Source organism: Vespula vulgaris, chromosome 21, assembly GCF_905475345.1.
Source record: "Vespula vulgaris chromosome 21, iyVesVulg1.1, whole genome shotgun sequence".
Classification (NCBI taxonomy): Eukaryota; Metazoa; Arthropoda; class Insecta; order Hymenoptera; family Vespidae; genus Vespula; species Vespula vulgaris.
In genome coordinates, this window is record NC_066606.1 from 1,066,261 (window position 1) to 1,088,681 (window position 22,421).

At 28.4% G+C, this 22,421-nt stretch overlaps 7 protein-coding genes across 18 annotated transcripts; 3 read left to right on the forward strand and 4 right to left on the reverse strand.

The window, feature by feature from the left end:
- Window positions 1–6: 6 nt before the first annotated feature.
- Window positions 7–1,171, reverse strand: LOC127071425 (peroxynitrite isomerase THAP4-like). Of its 2 annotated transcripts, none has more exons than XM_051010688.1 (3): window positions 972–1,101; window positions 474–884; window positions 7–393 (listed from the first exon to the last, which is right to left on the reverse strand). In XM_051010688.1, exons 2-3 carry the CDS (start codon window positions 858–860, stop codon window positions 262–264), a joined length of 519 nt encoding a protein of 172 aa, XP_050866645.1. In that variant the 5' UTR covers window positions 861–884; window positions 972–1,101; the 3' UTR covers window positions 7–261. The 2 variants fall into 2 exon arrangements, with proteins under 2 accessions (XP_050866645.1, XP_050866644.1); XM_051010687.1 differs by having other exon boundaries at window positions 9–393; window positions 1,024–1,171.
- On the forward strand, window positions 1,157–5,361 carry LOC127071419 (katanin p60 ATPase-containing subunit A-like 1). 3 transcript variants are annotated; one of them, XM_051010677.1, is made up of 11 exons: window positions 1,157–1,223; window positions 1,897–2,064; window positions 2,158–2,293; window positions 2,382–2,526; window positions 2,600–2,690; window positions 2,777–2,898; window positions 3,037–3,216; window positions 3,311–3,453; window positions 3,534–3,646; window positions 3,842–3,968; window positions 4,098–5,361. In XM_051010677.1, exons 1-11 carry the CDS (start codon window positions 1,172–1,174, stop codon window positions 4,294–4,296), a joined length of 1,476 nt encoding a protein of 491 aa, XP_050866634.1. In that variant the 5' UTR covers window positions 1,157–1,171; the 3' UTR covers window positions 4,297–5,361. The 3 variants fall into 3 exon arrangements, with proteins under 3 accessions (XP_050866634.1, XP_050866632.1, XP_050866631.1); XM_051010675.1 differs by having other exon boundaries at window positions 1,194–1,223; window positions 1,503–2,064; XM_051010674.1 differs by lacking the exon at window positions 1,157–1,223 and adding an exon at window positions 1,239–1,259 and having other exon boundaries at window positions 1,503–2,064.
- Window positions 3,974–5,742, reverse strand: LOC127071426 (RNA-binding motif protein, X-linked 2). Its single transcript, XM_051010690.1, has 4 exons — window positions 5,576–5,742; window positions 5,363–5,515; window positions 4,914–5,043; window positions 3,974–4,833 (listed from the first exon to the last, which is right to left on the reverse strand). Exons 1-4 carry the CDS (start codon window positions 5,587–5,589, stop codon window positions 4,711–4,713), a joined length of 420 nt encoding a protein of 139 aa, XP_050866647.1. The 5' UTR covers window positions 5,590–5,742; the 3' UTR covers window positions 3,974–4,710.
- Window positions 5,743–5,944: 202 nt separating this feature from the next.
- Window positions 5,945–13,416, reverse strand: LOC127071417 (uncharacterized). Of its 6 annotated transcripts, none has more exons than XM_051010669.1 (9): window positions 12,448–13,416; window positions 12,221–12,339; window positions 8,854–8,970; window positions 7,935–8,726; window positions 7,709–7,860; window positions 6,989–7,581; window positions 6,551–6,932; window positions 6,307–6,421; window positions 5,945–6,225 (listed from the first exon to the last, which is right to left on the reverse strand). In XM_051010669.1, the coding sequence occupies exons 4-9, from the start codon at window positions 8,138–8,140 to the stop codon at window positions 6,120–6,122; spliced, it is 1,554 nt and encodes a 517-aa protein (XP_050866626.1). In that variant the 5' UTR covers window positions 8,141–8,726; window positions 8,854–8,970; window positions 12,221–12,339; window positions 12,448–13,416; the 3' UTR covers window positions 5,945–6,119. The 6 variants fall into 6 exon arrangements, with proteins under 6 accessions (XP_050866626.1, XP_050866625.1, XP_050866630.1 ...); XM_051010668.1 differs by having other exon boundaries at window positions 8,821–8,970; XM_051010673.1 differs by lacking the exons at window positions 12,221–12,339; window positions 12,448–13,416 and adding an exon at window positions 11,013–11,180.
- LOC127071420 (uncharacterized) lies at window positions 9,505–11,729 on the forward strand. Its single transcript, XM_051010678.1, has 5 exons — window positions 9,505–9,764; window positions 9,841–10,252; window positions 10,309–10,557; window positions 10,686–10,862; window positions 10,988–11,729. Exons 2-5 carry the CDS (start codon window positions 9,933–9,935, stop codon window positions 11,490–11,492), a joined length of 1,251 nt encoding a protein of 416 aa, XP_050866635.1. The 5' UTR covers window positions 9,505–9,764; window positions 9,841–9,932; the 3' UTR covers window positions 11,493–11,729.
- Window positions 13,417–14,956: 1,540 nt separating the features above from the next.
- On the forward strand, window positions 14,957–20,262 carry LOC127071174 (uncharacterized). Of its 4 annotated transcripts, none has more exons than XM_051010121.1 (13): window positions 14,957–15,127; window positions 15,272–15,453; window positions 15,529–15,793; window positions 15,881–16,094; window positions 16,195–16,428; window positions 16,498–16,629; window positions 16,720–16,919; window positions 16,985–17,108; window positions 17,186–17,292; window positions 18,213–18,391; window positions 18,461–18,921; window positions 18,984–19,739; window positions 19,823–20,262. In XM_051010121.1, exons 2-13 carry the CDS (start codon window positions 15,297–15,299, stop codon window positions 19,949–19,951), a joined length of 2,958 nt encoding a protein of 985 aa, XP_050866078.1. In that variant the 5' UTR covers window positions 14,957–15,127; window positions 15,272–15,296; the 3' UTR covers window positions 19,952–20,262. The 4 variants fall into 4 exon arrangements, with proteins under 4 accessions (XP_050866078.1, XP_050866077.1, XP_050866080.1 ...); XM_051010120.1 differs by having other exon boundaries at window positions 15,276–15,453; XM_051010123.1 differs by having other exon boundaries at window positions 14,957–15,122.
- On the reverse strand, window positions 19,730–22,313 carry LOC127071176 (spermine oxidase-like). The gene is made up of 8 exons (XM_051010124.1): window positions 21,985–22,313; window positions 21,653–21,896; window positions 21,317–21,530; window positions 20,993–21,229; window positions 20,748–20,873; window positions 20,477–20,679; window positions 20,299–20,419; window positions 19,730–20,209 (listed from the first exon to the last, which is right to left on the reverse strand). Exons 1-8 carry the CDS (start codon window positions 22,184–22,186, stop codon window positions 20,090–20,092), a joined length of 1,467 nt encoding a protein of 488 aa, XP_050866081.1. The 5' UTR covers window positions 22,187–22,313; the 3' UTR covers window positions 19,730–20,089.
- Between the last annotated feature and the right edge of the window lie 108 nt (window positions 22,314–22,421).

Sequence of the window (22,421 nt, forward strand, 5' to 3'; positions counted from 1 at the left end):
AATATTTAAAGAATTCATATTCATATTTTATTTTTCAAAACTTCAAATTTTCCAATAAACATGGTTTGCAATTCTTTTGTTTTTCAAATACAAATGCTTTTAGTTATAATATTGTTTTATAGGAAACATCCAAAATAACCTCCATTGTCAATTAGATAAACTAATATATTTTATCATAATTGTTCTATGTAGTTTTAAAAGTTTCAATATTAATTATACTTACCATTATTTATTTATAAAATTTAGAATAATATATTTTTTTTATTCATCTGATTCTTTTGCAATTTTGGTATATGTTATACATAAGTGTTCTGTTAACTCTGGTACGGTCGAGGTAGCCATATAAAATATATGCTTAAGTGAATTTCCATTAATTTCGAATTTTCTACATGTCTACAAAAAAGATAAGAATAAGTAACATTAGCTTTGTAGAAGAAACAAAGTGAAAATAATTATAAAAAATATAATCATACCTCGATTACATTAGATAATTTTATTCCTTCACATGGTCTTGTAATTCCAGTGCTTTTTAAATTAATAATGTTATCTGTGATTGTACCTTCCTCAATTGTGGTCAATCCAAAATTATGTGCCAAAAGTAAAGATACTTTGTTTGTTCCTGGTATAACTTTCATAAAACCAACTTCACGATGCAATGGTTTCTTTGATACAGAATCCCAACTCTGTGCAACGTAGTTGAACATTGGCTGACCAATGGATGTAAAAGTTATTTCTTCACAATAGGTAAATGGTTTTATTGTTGGAAATGTACCTAATCCATAATTATTTTTGTCTGTACTCCATTTACCTTCTAAGGAAGCTATTTGTTTCAAAGCATCATGCATTCCTAATCGATTCATATTTATGTTAGTAATGTTTCTAATCTGTAAAAAAAGATATAAACAATACATTACGAAGAAACGAATAAAAAAACGAATGAAAAATATGTGTGTAAAAGATGTAATCCTAACCTCCTGATTATATAAATTTATTAGAGATTATAATTATTATTATAACACTTACTTATAATCTAGTAATATTACTGTATATATTTTTTATATTATGACAATTATTTTATTATGTTTTTTGACTAGAATTTATAATAATAAACGTTTATCGAACATCAAAGTACACACTATTTTCTAAAAGCCCGCTTGTAACTAGTCACAATATGGCCTCCGCATTCATTTTCCACGCTTTTATTTTAGGAATCTTTATCCACTGTACTTTCGTTTATACGTTTTGCCGTTGTTTGTTCAGTATATGACATTTATAATTCATTTAATTTCTTAGCATAGTTTTTATTATTAAATCTTCAGTGTATTATAACATAACCATCTAAATTTTTTTGTACAAAATAGTTTCATAAACCCCTTGAATATATATAATAATTATTAATTTAATATTTCACAATTTTTAAACTAATTTGTAATATATTATATTATAACAATATAAAAAAGAAAAAGGTGATATTGATAGTTAATGTTTTTCTTATATTTTAGTATGAAGTCAACATTATTACATGTCAAATTGACATATAAGAGTGTAATATGTTTACAAAAACAATAAGCATTACTCATTCACCAAATTTGGCTGGTAATAAAATAAAATAGAAGAACTATTACGCTCTTATAAAATGGAGAAACGTGCGCGCCTTAATTCTATATGCAAGTGTTTTTTCTAAAATGTTAATTTTGAATTAGCATTAACCACAATATAAAGGATATTTTATTTACATTATCATCATCCTACGTTTTTGTATAATTGTACCTGGAGTATATTAAGAACAATATAAAAATATGGCAGTATCAATCAGTGAAATTTGTGAAAATACAAAACTTGCACGCGAAATGGCATTGACAGGAAATTATGATACATCTGGTGTTTATTATCAAGGTGTGGTTCAACAAATTCATAGACTACTTGCAAGTATAGCAGATGCAACAAGAAAGGCAAAATGGCAATTAGTACAACATCAAATTGTTCAAGAATTTGAAAAAGTCAAAGCTACATCCAATACTTTACAGCTTTTTAAAGTTGACACACACGGTGACAGGGTAATAGGTAATGTAGTTAAAAATTAATGTATTTTTATTTTATGGATATATGTATACACACACATATATATATATATATATATATATATATAATATATAGGTACATCATGTTTGTCATTTGAAGAACCAACTAGAGATCCAACATCATGGCCTTATAATAATACAGATATTTCATGGAATCAAACACCAGCTCGAGACCCTGATGTTTGGCCACCTTTAAGTGCTGCAGAACAAAAGTAACAATAATTTTATGCTTTTCATTATTATTTTATATCATAAAGCAATGTTTTTGAAAAGATATTAAGATAATTAATATAATTTTAGAAATATTAGACAACAAAAAGGACAGCAAAAACAACAAAATCGTACAAATTTAAGAAGATCTATTCCCACAGGGAAAAAACCAGAAAATAAAACAGTCAACAAGAAAGATGATAGAAGAACATCTAAAAGAGATGATTCTAACAAGGTATTTTAATCATAATAGGATATTATATTTTCATGATTATAATTATTTATTTTATTAAATTATATTTATATAGGAAAGATCAGAAACAGAAAAAGTAGATGTAGAAACAGAAGAACGTAAATTTGAACCATCTGGAAATGATAGAGATCTTGTTGATTTATTGGGTAAGTTAATATCTTATCAAAGGATCATAATATATACATATATATATTATTACAATAAATTAGAATATTTATATACACTTTTGTAGAAAGAGATATAGTTCAAAAAAATCCAAATATTCATTGGGATGACATAGCAGATTTACACGAAGCAAAAAGATTATTAGAGGAAGCTGTTGTCCTTCCAATGTGGATGCCAGATTTTTTTAAGGTATATTTATTTATAGGTAACTATGTCATTAGTTATCTGTTAATAATTATATTTACATGGTAACAGAATTATTATTTATCTATTCCTCAAACAAAAAAAAAAAAAAAACAAAAGTATTTCTACGTTTTATTTTATTAGGGAATACGGCGACCATGGAAAGGTGTACTTATGGTAGGTCCACCAGGGACAGGCAAGACTATGCTTGCAAAAGCAGTAGCTACAGAATGTGGAACAACATTTTTTAATGTTTCATCTTCTACACTTACATCAAAATATAGAGGAGAATCAGAAAAACTTGTACGATTACTCTTTGAAATGGTAATAATGTTTACTAATAATAAAAATATGAATGATAATTTTTATTTACAATAAATTGTACATGTTTATTAAAATCTTTTATATTTTATATCAGGCTAGATTTTATGCACCAAGTACAATTTTCATTGATGAAATTGATTCCTTATGCTCTAGAAGAGGATCAGAATCAGAGCATGAAGCCTCACGAAGAGTAAAATCTGAACTGCTCGTTCAGATGGATGGAATAAGCTCCAATAAGTAAGAATTATAATAATTTTGTGGTAATTAAATTAAATTAAATTGGTTTCTGTCAATCAAAAATTTATTATATTCTTCAGTGAAGATCCTAGTAAAGTAGTAATGGTATTAGCAGCTACTAATTTTCCATGGGATATAGATGAAGCACTTAGAAGGAGACTAGAAAAGCGTATATACATTCCTTTACCGAACCGTAAGCTTTATGATTTTTTTTTTTGTGTAATTTAATTTTTCGTATTTGTATATTGCATAAAAGTTTTCATATTTATAAATATGAATATACGATCCTATAGATGTTATATAAGCTATAATTGTTTGTTGTAGAAATCATAAAGTAAACCAATATAGTATATTTATTAACTCTCAATAAAGGATATTTATCTTACAGATGAAGGTAGAGAAGCTTTGTTGAGAATCAATCTTCGTGAAGTTAAAGTAGATTTATCTGTAAATCTTGCAGATATTGCAAAAAAACTTGAAGGTTATTCAGGGGCAGATATTACAAACGTGTGTAGGTATGTAAAATTTAATATAGATTTATTTTATTTATATTTTTTAACCACGTACAATATTTTTAATATCAGAGTTAAATACATTAGAAAATAAATATGTACATGCATATGTGTATGACGTTTTACATTTAGAGATGCTTCTATGATGTCAATGAGAAAAAAAATAGCAGGTTTAAAACCAGATCAAATACGACAATTACCAAAAGAAGAGCTAGATTTGCCTGTATCTGCTACAGATTTTGATGAGGCTGTAGAGAGATGTAATAAGAGTGTATCACAAGAAGATTTGGAGAAATATGAAAGATGGATGAGTGAATTTGGTTCATCTTGATAACATTCTTAGCAAAAAAATATTTCTCATTTTAATGTAGATGACACTTATCAATTGATATCTTAAGATATATTCCAGATTACTTTTCTATTTAAACACACACACACATATATATACATGCATATATGTATATTAAAAAAATTGTAGAGACCATATGAGAACTTGAAATGCTCAAATAACTAATAATTTTAATATATAGGAGCTTGAAAAAATATAAATAAAAATCATATATGTATATAATTAAATTTTAAGCACAAACATCAAGTACATTATCTTGTGAGTCGTATTATATTCTATTTTCCAACAAAATATGAAATATGAATAGGAGAGTGTTTCAACTTATGCACCCAATACATTTATATTAATACAAATATATTCATTTTTTATATATATATTCATAACAAACTTAAATTTTTAATATTTTTTGGGGGCACAACCTTCATTTCTCAGTCTTTTAGTTTCATCATCAATATTTTTTGTTTCTTTTGGAGCTTTATAATTGGCTACATGGTCAACGCGTATTGTTCTACCTAAAATCTACACAATAACAGAATTAAAATTAAGCTTATTTGCTAGAAAATTAAATTTCGTAAAACACTTATATTTTATTCACATACCTTAATACCATTAAAATTATCAACTGCTAGAACAGTACTCCTTTGATCTTCATAACATAAAAAACCATAGCCCTTTTGTTTGCCAGTGTCCTTATCACGTACTAAATTTATATTTACAATTTCACCATATCTGCAATATACCTAAATAATAAATACCTCTCACATATGTACATGCCATGTCAATAAATACACTAATTGAAAAATCTAATTTATATCTAACATAAATCTAATAGTATATATAAATATATTACATAATTTTGTATCTAAATAATTTTAATTAAACAAAACATCCTTGTGAATATTAATATATAATAATATTAAATATTAAAAACTCTATCTTAAATGTCAGTTACCTAAATGATATCATTAGATAAAGAGTATTTTTATTATTAAAAATGGAATACTTTTATGTACATATATATTTAATAAAAATATTATTTTAAACTTACTGAGAGAATACTGCAATAACATCACCTTCAGTCAAATCATAAGGTAATCCGCCAATAAATATCCAAGCACTATCTTTATATTGGTCATGCCAAGACGTTTTTTTGTTACCAATTAAATCTTGTTCAGCAAGTTTTGTTATATTTTTTACATTCCTACGAGTATAATATAACTTATATTCAGGTATATGATGCACAAAAAAATACAATACTTACGTTAAAGGATTCATATTGATTTAATCTAAAATTATTAGAAATTTACAAATGTTTACATTTATTAAATAATGATAAATCTTAAATTACACATTTATATGAAGTAATTTAAAAATTTATTCTTCAATAATAATTTATTTTTAATTTATTTTATTCTTTAATATATTTCTCTTAAATAATAACAGTACCGCTGGAAACGATATATTTAATATTTGATTATAAATTTAATCAAATTTGTAAAATAAATTTTTAGATATGAGTCTGTCTTTGTGCGATAATGTTTATTAAAATATTTATTAAGTTATTGTTAATTTTAAGTAATTTTGTTTTGTATAAAAATTATATTTATTGAGATTTATTCACGCACAGCTGAGGCAAGTGATAGAGATACATTCCGTTTCATGCATCAGGCGCTCCAGTCTCATATTGACGTATACGTGCGGTGTGGCGGTTTTGGCGCGAAATATGAGATACTTCGGAAGAGATGAAGTCAAAACAAAGGTAACATACTGGTTCCATTTCAAATGTACTTAAATTTTAATAACGATTACATGTTATTTTCCTTATCAGTATCTTCCAATTTGTTTAAACGTTTTATCAAATCATTTGTTATATATGCTTTAAATGATTGCTTATCAATGTCCTTCATAATACTGAAAACAAGCATTTTTAAAGGTTTAACATGATAGTAATATAAAAATAGTTATAATATTTTAAATAACTACAATTCATACTTCTCTAAATTATAAATTTTATCAACTTGTTCTTTTAATGTTTCCATATATTTCTTCCTTACATTATTAAAAAAATTTATTAGCTGTTTCTTATTCATAGTTGCAAGAGATTCTTCTGCGAATAATATTTTAATTATAATTTACAGATATTACTTTTTGCTTATTTTAGATTATTTTATCAAACTATATAGTTAAGTACTGAATGAATATTTTATATTATAATGTAAAATGTAAGTTATTATACCTGGTAAATTAAATTCTTCCATAAATCTCTTAAGTGATCCCAAAGAGATACGAGTTTCTACCGATATATTATATTTATCATTCATTTGTTCAATGCAGGGAAGTGGACCTCTTAATAGCATTTCAGTATATATTAAACTTGTTATTTTAGATTCATCTCTATCCAATAGTGTCTCTTTTTCACATGATGTTCCACACAATCGAAAGTCTATGTTTGGATTTCCAATTGGATCCCCAATTGGATTCCTATTTGGATTCCCAATTGGATTCTCAATTGGATTCTCGTTTGGATTCCCGTTTGGATTCCCGTTTGGATTTCCGTTTGGATTTCCGTTTGGATTTCCGTTTGGATTGGATTCCGTGGATTTAATAAAGTCTTTATTCTAAAAATGTAATTTATTAATAAATAAGAATACAGCTACATTTATTAATTACCAACCACATTCTCATTAGAGATATTTTTATTGTCATCGAATGATTTAATGTTCTCTGAAATAACTATTAATTCTTCCGTTTTATCTACATGTGTTTCTTCTTTTGTTTCACCATCACGTATTTCTTTCTGGTTATTATCTATTTCTTCCGGGTTATTATGTATTTCTTCCGGATTATTACGTATTTCTTCCGGGTTATTATGTTTTTCTTCCGGCCCATCATTTATTTCTTGCAGGTTATCATGTATTTCTCCCAGGTTATCATGTATTTTTCCGAAGTTATCATGTATTTCTCCTGGGTTATCATGTATTTTTCCCGGGTTGTCACGTATTTCTTCCGAGTTATCATGTACAATTTCTTGTGGTAATATATCATTTTCTTTTTCTAATATTATTAAGTCCTGTTTACTTAAGACTAACTGTTTATCTTTTTGTTTATTTTCGTTCGTAGATTTTAAAAGAATTCCCAATTTGACATATTGCTTAATGAGATTGTCTTGAACTGTTTGAATACACAGATTAACATCATCTGTGTATGAGCCATCATTATTCTTCAGTTCTTGCAAAAATTTTAAACACCAGTGTAATTGAGGAATATCTGATAAAATTAATTTATTATTTTAAGTTAAATTAATTGAATTATAGTAAGAGCAAAATAAATAATTATATGTTAGATATGTAATATATATTTTATATATTATATATAAAATATGTATTATGTATACTTGGAAACTTGTTTTGTTGTTTAGAAAAAAGTAGCCATATTACGCCAAAAACATGATCTTGGTAATATCGATCATCGAATACCATTGGAGATATCTTAAAGAAGTACAAGACAGGTTCAAAATCGAAGATAGTAAAGCTTTTTTCTAGTTCTCTGTTAAATAAAATTACGTCTTGTAAATAGATAAATTAATATTTATATTTGTTATCTATCAGGATATTTCTTACGATTTCTTATCGACGTCTTCTTTTGTCTCTTTCATATCGTCAACACTGATTATATCTATTCTAACTGACTCTTTTTCCGCTTCGATAATTTCTAATTCTGCATTAATTTTCGGTTGAAGGTTGATAGGGCTTTCCGATTCAGTTTCATCTTTCTCCTGAGGGGAGGTAGAAATTTCTGCGTCTGTAGCGTCATTTTGCTCATCCATTTTAATTTTTTCCAATGTATACTGAAATTTATCCTTTTGACAATTTTTAAATTAATTTAACCTTAAAATGTTTATATATTCATAATAATATTATAACATTTTTGTGTATAATGTTTCAATTATTTTTCTTATTAGTCATATTCATCTATTAAAGAGATCGCGCACAAGTCACATAGTTTAAACAATACAAAGTCGAACTATATGAAATGTTTAAAACTAAAAATTATTATTTATTTACTAATATTATCTATTATCTATAGTAAAACTGATAAAACTGATAAGATTTATTGAGGATATAATGAAATTAATAACATTCATGAATGCATCAGTTAATAAGTTCGCTTATAAGGATGTCATCTTCATTTAGTTCTATGTTATTTTTTATTTCCGTATGTTCAATCAAGTTAGCTTTTTTAAGATCTTCCAAAATTTGTAAAATCCTGGCAATATTATGCGGATAATCATCTTCCCCTTTTAAATTTTGGAAATATGTTTTCGTCCATTTCACATGCTCGGGTCTAATGTCATTATAAGAACGATTGGCAATCATCATCACTGTGCTAATAACTATGCCGCACATACGTATCTGAAATGTATAATTTAAAAATTATAATATTTCTTAATATTGGGATTAATTTTTGAATTATAATTAATATTGACGATACATAATATTAACGTACATATTAAGAGTGTAAATATGTTATACAGATTACCCTATCGTATTTTTCCTGATCCTTTGTCAATGGGCAGAGGTTACAACACTTTATATTGCTTTGCAGAACGTCATCAATATGAGTATTATTGCTGTTTATTAATTTTGGTTGATAGATCTAAAAATATATATATATATATAATTTAGAAATATATTAACAATATTTGTCATTTATGAAATTACGTTCAACGAAGATGTTGCATCTTCGGTAATGAAACTATTACTATCTTGACTATCTATTTCTGATTGCTTTAATTCGTGGAAATAGCCTCCAGGACGTGGTACAATGTAAGCTAGCTCTAAATGCTTCTTTTTAAAAGAATCTGAAGTACGTTCGATTTTATTGTTATTTAAGGCCATATTAAAAGTATTCGTCATTATATCATAATTATTCAGTTTTTCTTTCGACATTTTTATATGCATTTATTATCCTCGTCCGTACTTATTATCCTCATTGTTAACATCATAGTATGTGTCTTTAATTTAGCGATTTGAGATAAAAAGCAACATCTTCATTTGAAGATTTAAGATAGTACATATGTCAGAAACATGCGTTTCGTAAATTTTCATTGAAAAATTTTGTTTATTTTGAAGAAAGGATGAATGACATTTAAAACAAAAGATATTTTATCAATATGGCATATTCCGTCAAAGGAACCGAATCTTCTACTTGTCAAATTTAACACACACTTTTTAGGCCCCACAAATATCAAAATTCTTGTAATCGGTGGTCGGTATAAAGTATATATATAAATAAAAAAATAAATAGCTTGATTATTTTCCATGTGAAATATCTCAGATATGGCTTATTAGTAATTTAAGACATGAGAAATTACAAGGTTAATTTTCATCATCGCCAAGAAAAATTATTAACGATAATTCTGAGAAAAGAGAAAGATCTTATTTAACTGGGTAATATACTTTGTTATGAATTTTTTTTCGACAAAAACATGTACGATTTATCGTTGATTTTTTATAAATCTTTAAGGATAACCCATTTGCGAGATCGGAAGTATCAAATGAAAAAAAGGCTTGGATTTTTTATGTTCGTATTTTGACTGAGAATGTTCTAAAGTGACAATGGCCACCCGTAGACCAGGTCTTACCAAAACCCAAGCTTTACGCCAAGCAAGATCTTCGGCACTTGTCAAGCAATATGCGGAAAGGAAAGAAACTGTCGAGCAACCTCCGCCAGAACCACCGAAGAGACGAAGGATAGCACCGACACATGAGCCGAAGAAAGTTGACTTCACTAAACCGGGTTTAACAAAAGCTATGTTAGCCCGAAAAAAACATGCGGAGGAAATGAAGAAAGAGTATGTACGTAAAAAGGAAGAGGAAACCGCAGCTGTAGGCCGTCGGCCGAGACGAACGCCAGCACCGATCGGTGGCGATGTTAGGTTTGTAATCACGATCTTTCATCGTGTCGCGCGATATTACTTTTGCTTTTAATCAGGATGGGTCGAGAAAAGATGCCCAGACGAAAAGCACCTCCTAAAGCATTACCGCCCATACCAGAGAAAACTCGTGAGCTTGCAAAAACTATCAGAGCCGATGTCGTTCGTGCCGAACCGATAGGTAAAGGACCGATCGATAGCGTTGTCATACCAGCGGGATCGATTAAAGATAATCGTACTACGATCGTCAGTATTCCTCAACCACCAGAAGTATCTAGAGTAACCGATCGTTCGATGCAAGTAATCAGGTACATTCTCCAAAATCGATTTGTACTTGTTACTCGAATTTTAATCCGTTATGATAAGTTAACATGTAGCTGTACACACGAATTGTGCACACGAACTTTAATATCCAATTAAATTGCGTTATCATTAGCGAAACCTTAGATGAGCAGGATGCTGCCGAAGCTGTAGCCGTACAATCGAAGCTGGATGATTTACAGCAAGCAAGGAGAGATTTTGTAATGACTGTAGCGAATATCAGTGGAAAAGTAGCCGCGATCGATCAAGTGCCCCCTATAGAAGCCGAAACACCCCCTAGATATCTGCAAAGGTCCAAAAGCTAATAACTTTGTTCTTCTTTCAATTGGCAATTGGCAAATGCTTTCTATACGCGTATATTTTGATTATTAACGAATTCTAATTGCATACGATAAAAGAATTTTAATATTTTCGTAGAGTACACGATATAGATGATCCATACCTGCGTATAGAATATACCAAAGATCATCCGATCGTAGAAGCAGCCCGTGAATTTATGCAGAAAAGCCTTAGAGCTATGAAAGAAAGTGAAGCGGCTAAAAGATGGGATGACGAGATTAGGAAAATCACTCAGGCCGCAACAGAAATAGCTTTGGAACTAGACGACGAACCTCCTCTCTATGAAGAAAAGCTTATAGAATTTGATGAAGATGAAGAATACCACACGCCGCCTACTCCACCGGGTTATCGCGGTAGACAAATAATTGATGTATCACCTTCAGCTCGTCGAAGGGATATTTATGAATATGGAACCTTTGATCCGGAAGAATTGGAAAGATTCTTCGATATCGAACGTTATCCACCTTTCCGCATTCCACCATTAGGTCGAGAAACTCTTCATCCCGATCTTTGGGAAATCGAGGATCCTTGGTTTATACCACCTCCAGAACCTGACCAGCCGGATTTGATTCAATTTGATTAGCGATTAGCTAATGACAATAATGAGCCAAAAAATCATTTCCGTAATCGACAGAAATTTCACTTTTTGTCTTTCGATCGTTGCATTCTCATAACAATATAACTCAACTAGTCCACCTACTACTGTATATTTTATTGTTGGTATCACACTAAATCATTCAGCATATTTATGTCTTAATTGTAAGTCGAAATAAATTGAACGATAATATAATTTTAAAAGGTGCAAATTTATATTGTTAAACGATAGCTCTTCAGTTTATATGCTTAATGCAAAATTGCAGATTTTTTCTGTTTCTTTTTTTTTTTGCGCGTGTTACTCACAAACATCATTTTAAGATTCTGTTATGTATCGGTTTTGATGTTTTAAATTCTCTTTGATTTTATCCCGTAAAGTTTCAGTTAGTCCCCGCGGTTTTTTTATCATAGGTGACAGTCGTTCTTTTACAATCTGCAATAAATTTGATGCAGTTAGTAAGTGTCCGAGTGAATTCTTTAAAAGAAAATATAATCACAGTTTTCCACGTACTTGTATTTGTCTTGCCGATATAGCAGGTATCTGCTCTTTAACTACAGGTGGTTTAGAAAGCCACCAGACCTATCGAAAGTATCTAAGAGTAAGTATCAGACCAATCGACGAAATGGTAATTACGTATACCGAAGATCTTCGTAATAATATAAAAACTAATCGAATTAATAAGTCCAGTAATTTATATTTTAAGTTGCCTCCATTACCTGCTCTATTAACGTATTTTTATCTTCGTCACAATCCGCTTCATTTCCATCGACAAATAATATATCCTTAAGACATTCTTCTTCCTGAAGCTCAAACTCTCTCATACACCTATTACTTACTTTGTTCATATATATCGATGATCGAATAAAAGTTTTATTAGTATTTTGCCATAGAAATATGTCTCGCATTAATTTATTTTTTATTTTATTTATCGTTAATCACTTACCTTTCGTCATTCTACTTTTAATAAGCTCGTTCAAAAAATAATTCGTTTTTCATATTTCCTTTGTGATTAATTTAATACTTTTATGACGACGTAATTTAAATTATTGACAAAATTAGTGAGTTAAAGTAGACTTTTAAAACATTAAATTGGTTAATAGTGATTAAAATATATGATAAATGTTAATTTTTATCTGAAATTTACTACATATAAAGTTCGAGATATATCGATCTTAATATATCGAAGGATTGGTAATACGTAAGGAGCAATGGCTGCACATTTGAATCTTACCGCGTTAAGACTACTCATTACGCCTGATTTTGTAATGAATTATGCCCAAAATGAATACAAGCGTAATTCTACATCGATTTTCATAAAAGAGGTCTCATTTTCAAGATAAAGATTTTAGCGAGCACATGGGTTTTTGAATTTTAGAAAACGCTTTGTTTTTTTTAGAAAAACCATTTCAAAAAACGATGTAACTTCGAGAATAATGTATGCAAAAGAAAATAGTTTTTTACAAGATTCAAAAAACTCACGTCCTCACTTAAACCTTCATTTTTAAAATAAGTGTTTGACATTTATCGTGGAAAAAAGTCTCGTAAAGTGGCGCCACTTAAAATTTATGATAAAAAAGAAAAAGTTCGTACTTCTTACAACTGATTTTCATGTAAACGCTTTAATGTGTGTACTTTGCTTTCATGAAATAAACGATACTCTGCTTATTATGAGCGAAAGTCGATGTTCAAATTTTTTAATTCGTTTAAAATACAAGAAAATGTATTTTATGGTGTTCCCACACTAGGAAGCTAAGGTAATTCATGCAAACAGATTACGTAAATAGTGAACATACTAAAAATAATCTACGCAGTACTTACAGTATGCATATTCAGCAAATAATAGTTAAAGTAAGATCATAATTTTATCACTCATTCTTTCAATATTCTATACGATTTGTTTTGTTGTAGAATTAAATAGTGTAGTGGGGATACTCACGCACTCGTGACGTTCATTAATTGATCTTAGATTTAAATGCGAAGTGGGAATACTTCGAGAGACGACAACAAAATAGGGTCTTTGACCGACTACTGCTCATGGGCGTGAGCCTCTGTGCGGGTTCCTTCTTTCAATACTGAAAAAAAATCGAACTGCATTTTCATATTCTGGTTTTAGTCGAGTACAGCGATGTGTTCTATGTCCATCTTTTCTTTACAATTTCATCTTTTTCAGATATTGCACTTTCTTTTCTCTCTTTCCTTCTGAGTTCTATCGGTTTCACATGCGCGCACGTTCCAGCTTTCTTTTCTTCTCTTTCTCTTCTCCGCGGATTTCGATATATTGGCGCAGGTCCGATGTATCGTCGAATGGTTCGGTTCATAATCCATTGTTACACGCGAATACGGGTAGGATAGAAAGAACATTCGCGCGTGTGTCGGCGGGCACAGGCGTGGTGTTCTCGGGTGCGATTAAAAGTCTTACGGTAATGGATTTCGTTTGATTGCTAAGACGAATAAATGACCGGTCGTGTGTCGGTTTATGTGCTACCGAATAGAGTATGGTTTGCTATCCGTAAGCGTGGACTGACCCTCCTCCAGTTAACTGCCTGAAATTTCGGTTAGTGCGTGGAACGTCGCGAACGCGAATTTAGAGTAGAGTCACCGTTATTATAACACTCCCGGGAGTGTTCGGGCGCGATTAAAAGTTCTACCGTGGACTTCGTTTTATAGAATGTCGATTACTTGATCACGCCAGTCTCGCGAATTTTAGAGTAGAATCCCCGTTAGCCCGTAGGTCCTCAGATACAGCTACCTCCACGCAGTGGGACCTGGTAATACTTGTAATATAGTGAAATCCAGTATGATACAAGTACTACCGGGCGAATGGCTGCTTATCTCAGTTCAATTCTAAAACCTCTTCATTGTAATAGTAACTAAATATTAATGTACTTATATTTTCCATATGTAGTTATATTATGATAAATAAACAGACTAAATATAGGAGAACAAAGTATATAAAATATATAAATTTGTAACTAAAATGAAGATTTTATCGATTATTTAATAAAAAATAATGATTAGTGAATATATACTTATATATTATATATTATTCCTATAAAAATTAAAACATTAGTTCATTTTCACATTGTATATGAAATAAAATTTCGAGCATTGTTATGTATCATGATTTTACTTATTTTTGTATTAATTATATTTATTATCATTTATGCATATATATCGTAAAAACAAATGGATATGCTAATACGGATTACTACGATAGACTCGCTATAATTATAGAATAATATAAATGTGACGAAGGAAATGTTTGAATTTGTACCTAATTACATTCTATTCTAACTCATACTATTCCGATCGTTATGTATGCGAGTGGAATATAATCTAATAAACCTATAGACTTATTCGATAGACGCATGACGACGATTGTATTTCCCGCTCGCGCTTGTAGTTCATATTTTGTCCACATCTGTCGCTGAAGTCGCACATGCTTCGAGCGAAAGGTGATGAATAGTCTTAAGTAAATTATGGTAATATGTATTCAAAATGTTGTAGTGATAAATTAGTGCAAATATAATGATAAAAATATTGTCAATATGACCCGGTATCCAACTGAATTATTACGTAGCATGATAACATATAAATTCGGAGATTGCAGAAAATATTGTAAGGTATAATTTATGTAATATTTTATAAATAAGAGTAAATGTGTGACTTCATTAATTAAAATCTACATTTATGAGATAAATTACTGATAAGATAAAAAAGATACCTATTGATAATTCAAATTTTTTCTTGTTTTACTTTTTTGGAAGATAGAAAAAAACGTTTAAGAAATAAATGGTAAAAATGTTTAACGAACCTAAAATATTAATAATTGGAGCTGGAGCTGCTGGAATTTCAGCTGCCAAGAGATTATTAGAAAAAGGTTTACAAAATATTACTATACTTGAAGCTGGTGATCGTATCGGTGGTAGAATACATACTGTAGAATTTGGTAAATATTTTTTATGATACTTTTTTTAATATTATTTAAAAAGATATTCTACATATAAATTTTTTTTTAATTTAGCAAATAATGTGGTGGAATTAGGTGCTCAGTGGGTACATGGAGAAAGAGGAAATATAGTTTTTAATCTTGCTTTTCCACATAAATTGCTTGATTCTTCTGAAACATTGCATGATTTTAATAAACAAATATTTGTAACTCCCAAAGGCAAAATAATCCCACAAGAACGTAGTATTGAATTATTGAAAGCATATTATGATATTTCTGATCGTTCAACAGAAGATTTAAAAAATGCAACAGGATCATATGGAGAATATTTTTGTAATGAGTAAGAGGGAAACATCATTATTGAAAATTTTGATAATAAATTGCATATACAAAAAAAAAGAGAAATAAAAACTGGTATTTGCTTTAGATTTTATAAAATTCTTAAAGAAAAATCTTTTGCTGATAAGGAAGAAGCAGAATTATTTTTGGATTGGATGCACAAATTCGATAATTCCATTCAATGTAGTGATACATGGTTTGATGTTTCTGCCAAAGGTATTGCAGAATATTGGCAATGTGAAGGAGACTCTTTACTTAACTGGAAAACACATGGTTATAAAACATTATTTGATTTATTATTGGTTTGTAAAACTTGTAGTAACGTGTTTTAGAAAATGTGAATGTATTATATTTATACTTTTTTAATATTAATCTTTTTTATTTTAATTTTGTTGTTATCAGAACAAAATTCCAGATTCCAAGGAAACATTAATGATAACAGAAAAAATTAAATTTAATAAAGAAGTATCTCTTATTGATTATACATCTACTAATAATGTGATTGTTAAAGTTAAAGATGGATCTAAATATAATGCTTCTCATGTTATATTCACAGCATCTTTAGGAGTACTAAAGGAAAAACATTCTATGATGTTTTTGCCTTCATTGTCTGAAAGAAAACAACGTGCCATAAAGGTAATATGAAGAAAATTGTAAAAAAAAATTTTCAATAGTTATTTTTAATAAAATATTTTATATACATAGGGTTTGAATATTGGAACTGTAAACAAAGTTTTTCTAGAATTTCCATATACATGGTGGACAGATAAATGTGCTGGTTTTAGTTTAGCTTGGACCAAAGAAGATAAAATACAGTTTCTTGAATGTCATGGTCAAGTATGATATTTGCATATTTTTTTATATCATTAGCTATATAATGAATTTAAATTTGTATAAAAAGAAATAAAAAATTTTTATTTATTATAGGGCAATGCATGGCTATGTGATGTATTTACATTTTTTACAGTAGACTATCAGCCTAGAGTTTTATGTGCCTGGGTTGTAAGACAGAGTGCAAAATATATTGAAACACTATCTGATATAGATATCATTGAAGGATTATATTTATTGTTAGAAACTTTTCTTGGAAAATCTTATAATATTCCAAGACCAGATCATATGATAAGGTAAAAAATTATTGATATCTGTGTATATTTATTAAAATATTTTTAACATTTATTATAATTTATAGATCAAAATGGTATACAAATAGTAATTTTCGTGGATGTTATACTTTTCAAAGCATGATATCTGAAAAATTAAATGTACAACCAAAAGATCTTGCTGAACCAATTATGTCTCCTGATAATAAACCTGTATGTAAATATATTGAAAGTAATTTTATATTTTCATTACATATATATTAAAATTAGTTCTCTTCATCATATTTCAGCTTATACTCTTTGCTGGTGAAGCAACTCATGATCATTACTATTCTACTGTTCATGGAGCTGTTGAATCTGGATTCCGTGAAGCAGATAGGTTATTGAAATACCAAATGTGAGGATAAATTTCATTAATCATTATCTATTTTTGAGATCTTATTAACACATTACATTATTACATTATGGTTTCAAATATGACTGAATGCTCCGCTGGATTTTTTCAAATCTTATCTGACTCAAATTATTTTTTTAAGTGCATTACTTATTTTCTTTTAAATATTTTGTTTCAATTGCTCAAGTTTATTAAAAATAAATATTAATAATTCGTGTTTGCACAATAAGCATTTAGTAAAGCTGGAATACACCAAAAGCTTTATATATGATTCATATAAGTCAAATAGCACGAATGAACATCATGCGGTATTATAATAATTAATGTATTCTATTTTTATTGATTGGCATGCTTTTTCATAGGCGATTAAATTCTCATCTTTAACCAAAAACCACGTTCTTCCTAATGAATGGATTATGGTAAACTGTGGACGTATCTTTGTCTTTCCAATAAAGTAGAAACTACCATATAACAAGTATATACATGCGGATAATAAATCATAGTATTAATCATATTGCTTGGTGCTTATAATATTTACTGTATATTATAGTAATAATGCACATATTTTATAATATATTTAACAAAATTACATATACTGTCTTTTCTTGCTTACATTAATAGACGTATATTATTTCCCAGAAAAACAATATTTTATGATATATATATATATATATATATATATATATATATATATATGTTTGTGTGTATATGTATATATATATATATGCTTTTTATTATAATTTATTAGTAATTATATATTTCTCAATCAATAAATAGAAGTAATTATTGTGAAAGTTATTATATTAGAACAGATATTATATTGAGTAAGAAAACAAATTAATAACAAGTATTGTGAAAAGTTTGATATGATAATTTAATTACATACAATACAAATAGAGCTCATTGTTATATGGATTATGTAGAATACATGGTTGGTTAAGGCAAACAATAAACGACTTCGAAAAAATAAGAAAATTACAAACCATGAAGATACAACCAATAGGTAAACCAGAAGTTGTAATAATTGGAGCAGGCATTGCTGGGCTAGCAGCTGCAAAAGCTTTAGAAGATGCCAATTTTAAAAATTATCTTTTATTAGAAGGTGAGCACTTTTACTGCAAGGAAATTTAATAAAGATGAAAATTAATCTTATTTTATAATAATTAAACAGCTCAAGAACAAATTGGTGGACGGATACAATCAATATTATGGAATGAGAACTGGATTGAATATGGTGCACAATTTTTACATGGTAGCCAAAGTAAATTAGCAAACTTATGTTATGAAAAACAATTATTATCAAATATTCAATGTAAAGATGGAGAGGGTATATTTTTATCCGATAATGGGTTTGAAATAGACTTAAAGTTGGTGCAAGAAATTGATAACTTTGTACGTAATATATTAGAAGAATGTGAAAATTGTGAGAATCAAGAAATTCAGAATAATTTTGAAAATATTGGCAGAATTTTAAGAAGTCGATTTAAAAATTATTTACAACAATCAAATGATATAACCGATGTAAAAGATATTAAGAAAGGAATTTTTGATTGGATGACTAGATTTCTTATAATTGACAATTCTTGTTTTACATTAGATGAATTGTCTTTAAAAGGTTGGGGGAATTTTAAAGTAAGTATATAAGAAAACCAATTTTCATTATATGATATTTCTATTATCAACTTTTTTTTTAGTTTGTTGGTGGTCCAGAATATCTTTCATTCAAAGTTGGATATAATTCTATATTAAAATTTATTGCTGACAATTTAGATCCGAATAATTTACGTTTAAATAGTGCTGTGGAAGTAATAGAATGGCAACAAAATATTAATATAAATGAATCAGAAAAATCAATTATTTTAACACTATCAAATGAAAAACAGATTTTTACAAAATGTGTAATAATTACATGTTCCCTTGGCCATCTGAAAGAAAATTATCAAAAAATGTTTGTGCCTCCATTACCATGCAATTATACTTTAGCAATTGAATGTCTTGGATTTGGTTTAATAAATAAAATATTTCTTGATTTTGGTCAATCTTGGTGGAAGCCAGAAACAAAAGGATTTCAATTTATTTGGCACAAAAATAATATAAATGTGTTTTCTGAAAAGTCCTTGGCTACATGGACCAAAGATCTTACAGGTTTTGATGTTTTACAAAATCATCAAGGTGTTCTCCTTGGATGGGTTGGTGGACAAGGTGCCAGTATTATTGAAACATTGAGTGAAGAAGAAGTTGCTACTGATTGTTTAAATTTATTTAAGTATTTTCTTAAAATTGATAATATACCTACAGTGCAAAGATGTGTTAGAACACAGTGGAATGCAAACAAGTATATAAGAGGTAGTTACAGTCATATTTCAGTGAATTGTGATAGAAAAAAAATCACGCCAGGTACACTAGCAGAACCAATTTGGGGTACAATAACTCAACAAAATTGTACTAAGGTAAATAATAAATGTTTAATTATTTTGATCAATAACTGTATGACAATATATAATATTATAAAATATACTCTTTTTGATCATAGATTGTACCAGTAATAATGTTTGCTGGTGAAGGAACGCATGACAATTTTTATTCTACTACACATGGAGCATATGAAACTGGATTAAATCAGGCACAAACTTTTTTACGTTATCATGTTAATCAATTTTAATTTTTTATGTAAATTAATTGTGTTCATAATAATACGCATATATACAGCATACACTGCGTAAATATCATTAAGTTTTGGTTTAGTTTTATATATACAATTTATTTTATATCAAATAGTATATTTATGTAAGTAATTTATTTATAAAGCTTTTGCATAAAGCTTTATAAGTCTATCTGCTTCCCTCCATCCTGATGCAATTGCACCGTGTACAGTTGAATAAAAACGTTTATTTGTAGCTTCTCCGGCAAATAAAATTATCTGAAGAAAAAAAAAAGAAAAAAAAATAATAAAATATGAAATTAAAAAAATAATATTTTCATAATTATGAGAAAGTAGTAGTTACGTACGGGAAGTTGATTTTTTATTATAGGTTCTGAGAGCTGTTCTGCTGATGCATGTACTTTTTCAGATTCAACACTATGAAAACTATACGTCCCACGAAAATGTTTATTCTGTGTCCACTTACTCCTAAAAAATCATATTGATAAGAAATTGCATTAGATAAAAAACAAATATATTTATTACCTTATCATTGCATTAGGTTTTGTAATATTATAATCTTTTCCCATAAAAGTGTGTAACATATCCATGGAATGTTCAAGAACTTTATCATCAGGAAGTGTTTCCAAAAGACGACATCCCTTTGCTGTTACCCAAGCAAGTAATAAATGAGGTTTGTGTTCGACACTATTAAGTGATATTGTACTTGTAATCCATTTCTTATCAGGCTAAATAAATAAAATATATATATAGCATTAAATGTTATATATGAATTTTGTTTAGTATTTGAACATACATCGTTTTCTAACTCATTTCTGTAGCTTTCATTAAACAAAAAATTAAATCCCCAGTTTAAATTATATTCCCACCATGGTTCATCAAATTGAAAAAATATTTTACATATAGTACCAAAACCCAGACCCTACAAAAAGACTAAAATCAGTTACTTGTCAAATGATCGATAAAAAATCAATAATTATTTCGAATGTCATTAATTAAAATATATAATCTGATATAAATTATGAAAGAAAAATCTTGTACCTCGATTGTTGTAATTTTTGATTCTGATAAAGGGGGATTAAACAAAGATTGGTAATTTGCCTTCAAAACACCCAAAGATGGGGTCACTATAACATGATCTGCTAAATATTCTTGACTGTTAAGGGTTCGAATTTTTATGGAATCATTATTCTTTGTATAATCGATATTAATTACTTCCGAGTTCAAAAGTGTATTGTTCAAAATTGGTAATTCTTTAGTTGCATCTGGAATTTTTTTCTGAAAATTGTAAAATATATCTTTTTTATATAGACTTAATGAAAAATTATTTTATAGATTGTCATAGATATTCAAACGTGTACAAACCATTAGAATATCTAAAATAGTACTATATCCTCGTTTCTTCCAATTAATAGAAAGATTTCCCTCAGACATTTCATATTCTAATTCTGCTTTAATAGACGGCTCGTACCATGTATCCGATGCAGATAATGAACATTCTATTAAATTGAAGAATCTTAATAAGTCTTTTTGAAGAGTAGTATTTATTTCAGGGTGATCATTGAAATATTCGGCAAATCTAAAATACAGATATCATAAATTTAAATAGGTAACTATTATTACCTGTTTTTGAATTATTTAGAAAATAAAAATGGCTATAAGAAACGTATAATTAAAAAATACGATATTGATATTATATACTTTTGTTCGTAATGTTCGCCTACAGAAATATCAATATCAGGTATGCTTATATTATATAAAGCATTTTCAAAAACATTAATGGTATTTTTAAAAATCGTTTCGTCTATCTTTGTGCCTGCAGAATTATAAAGTGCTAATTTCCAAGTAGTATTTTCCAATAAACCAAGAGGTGCAGCAAGTTCGTATGCTACATTATTTATTTGTCCATGTACCCATTGAGCTCCGAGATCTATTAAATATTCACCTAAAAAAATAATAATTATTATTATTATTTCAATACGATATACACAATGCCTGTTAACTCCATAACATCACCTATAAAGATTACATACCAAATTGAATAGTGTTAATACGTCCACCAATTCTATCTTGAGCTTCTAAAATTAAAATATTTTCAAATCCGTTTTCATATAATTTGGAAGCCGCAGCTATACCAGAGGCACCAGCTCCAACAATAACGATTCGTGGTGAATTTTCCAAATTACAAATTACACAATTAAACAATAAAAATAGATAAATTGCCAGTAGAAACATCGTTTTTAGTCTATCTATTTAAATGATGATGATGAAAAAATATTATAAAGCACTAATAATTTATTAGTACGATTATAACAGAATTTCTGCTAATCAGAATAAAATAGTTCCGATCTTATGGACAGTCTTATAAGCTCATTTTATATATTAAAGCTTATCTGTGATTTTAAATCAGTTACTTTAATTATAATATATTGCGCGAGTGATTTATCTCCGGTTAAAGAGCAAACAGTTA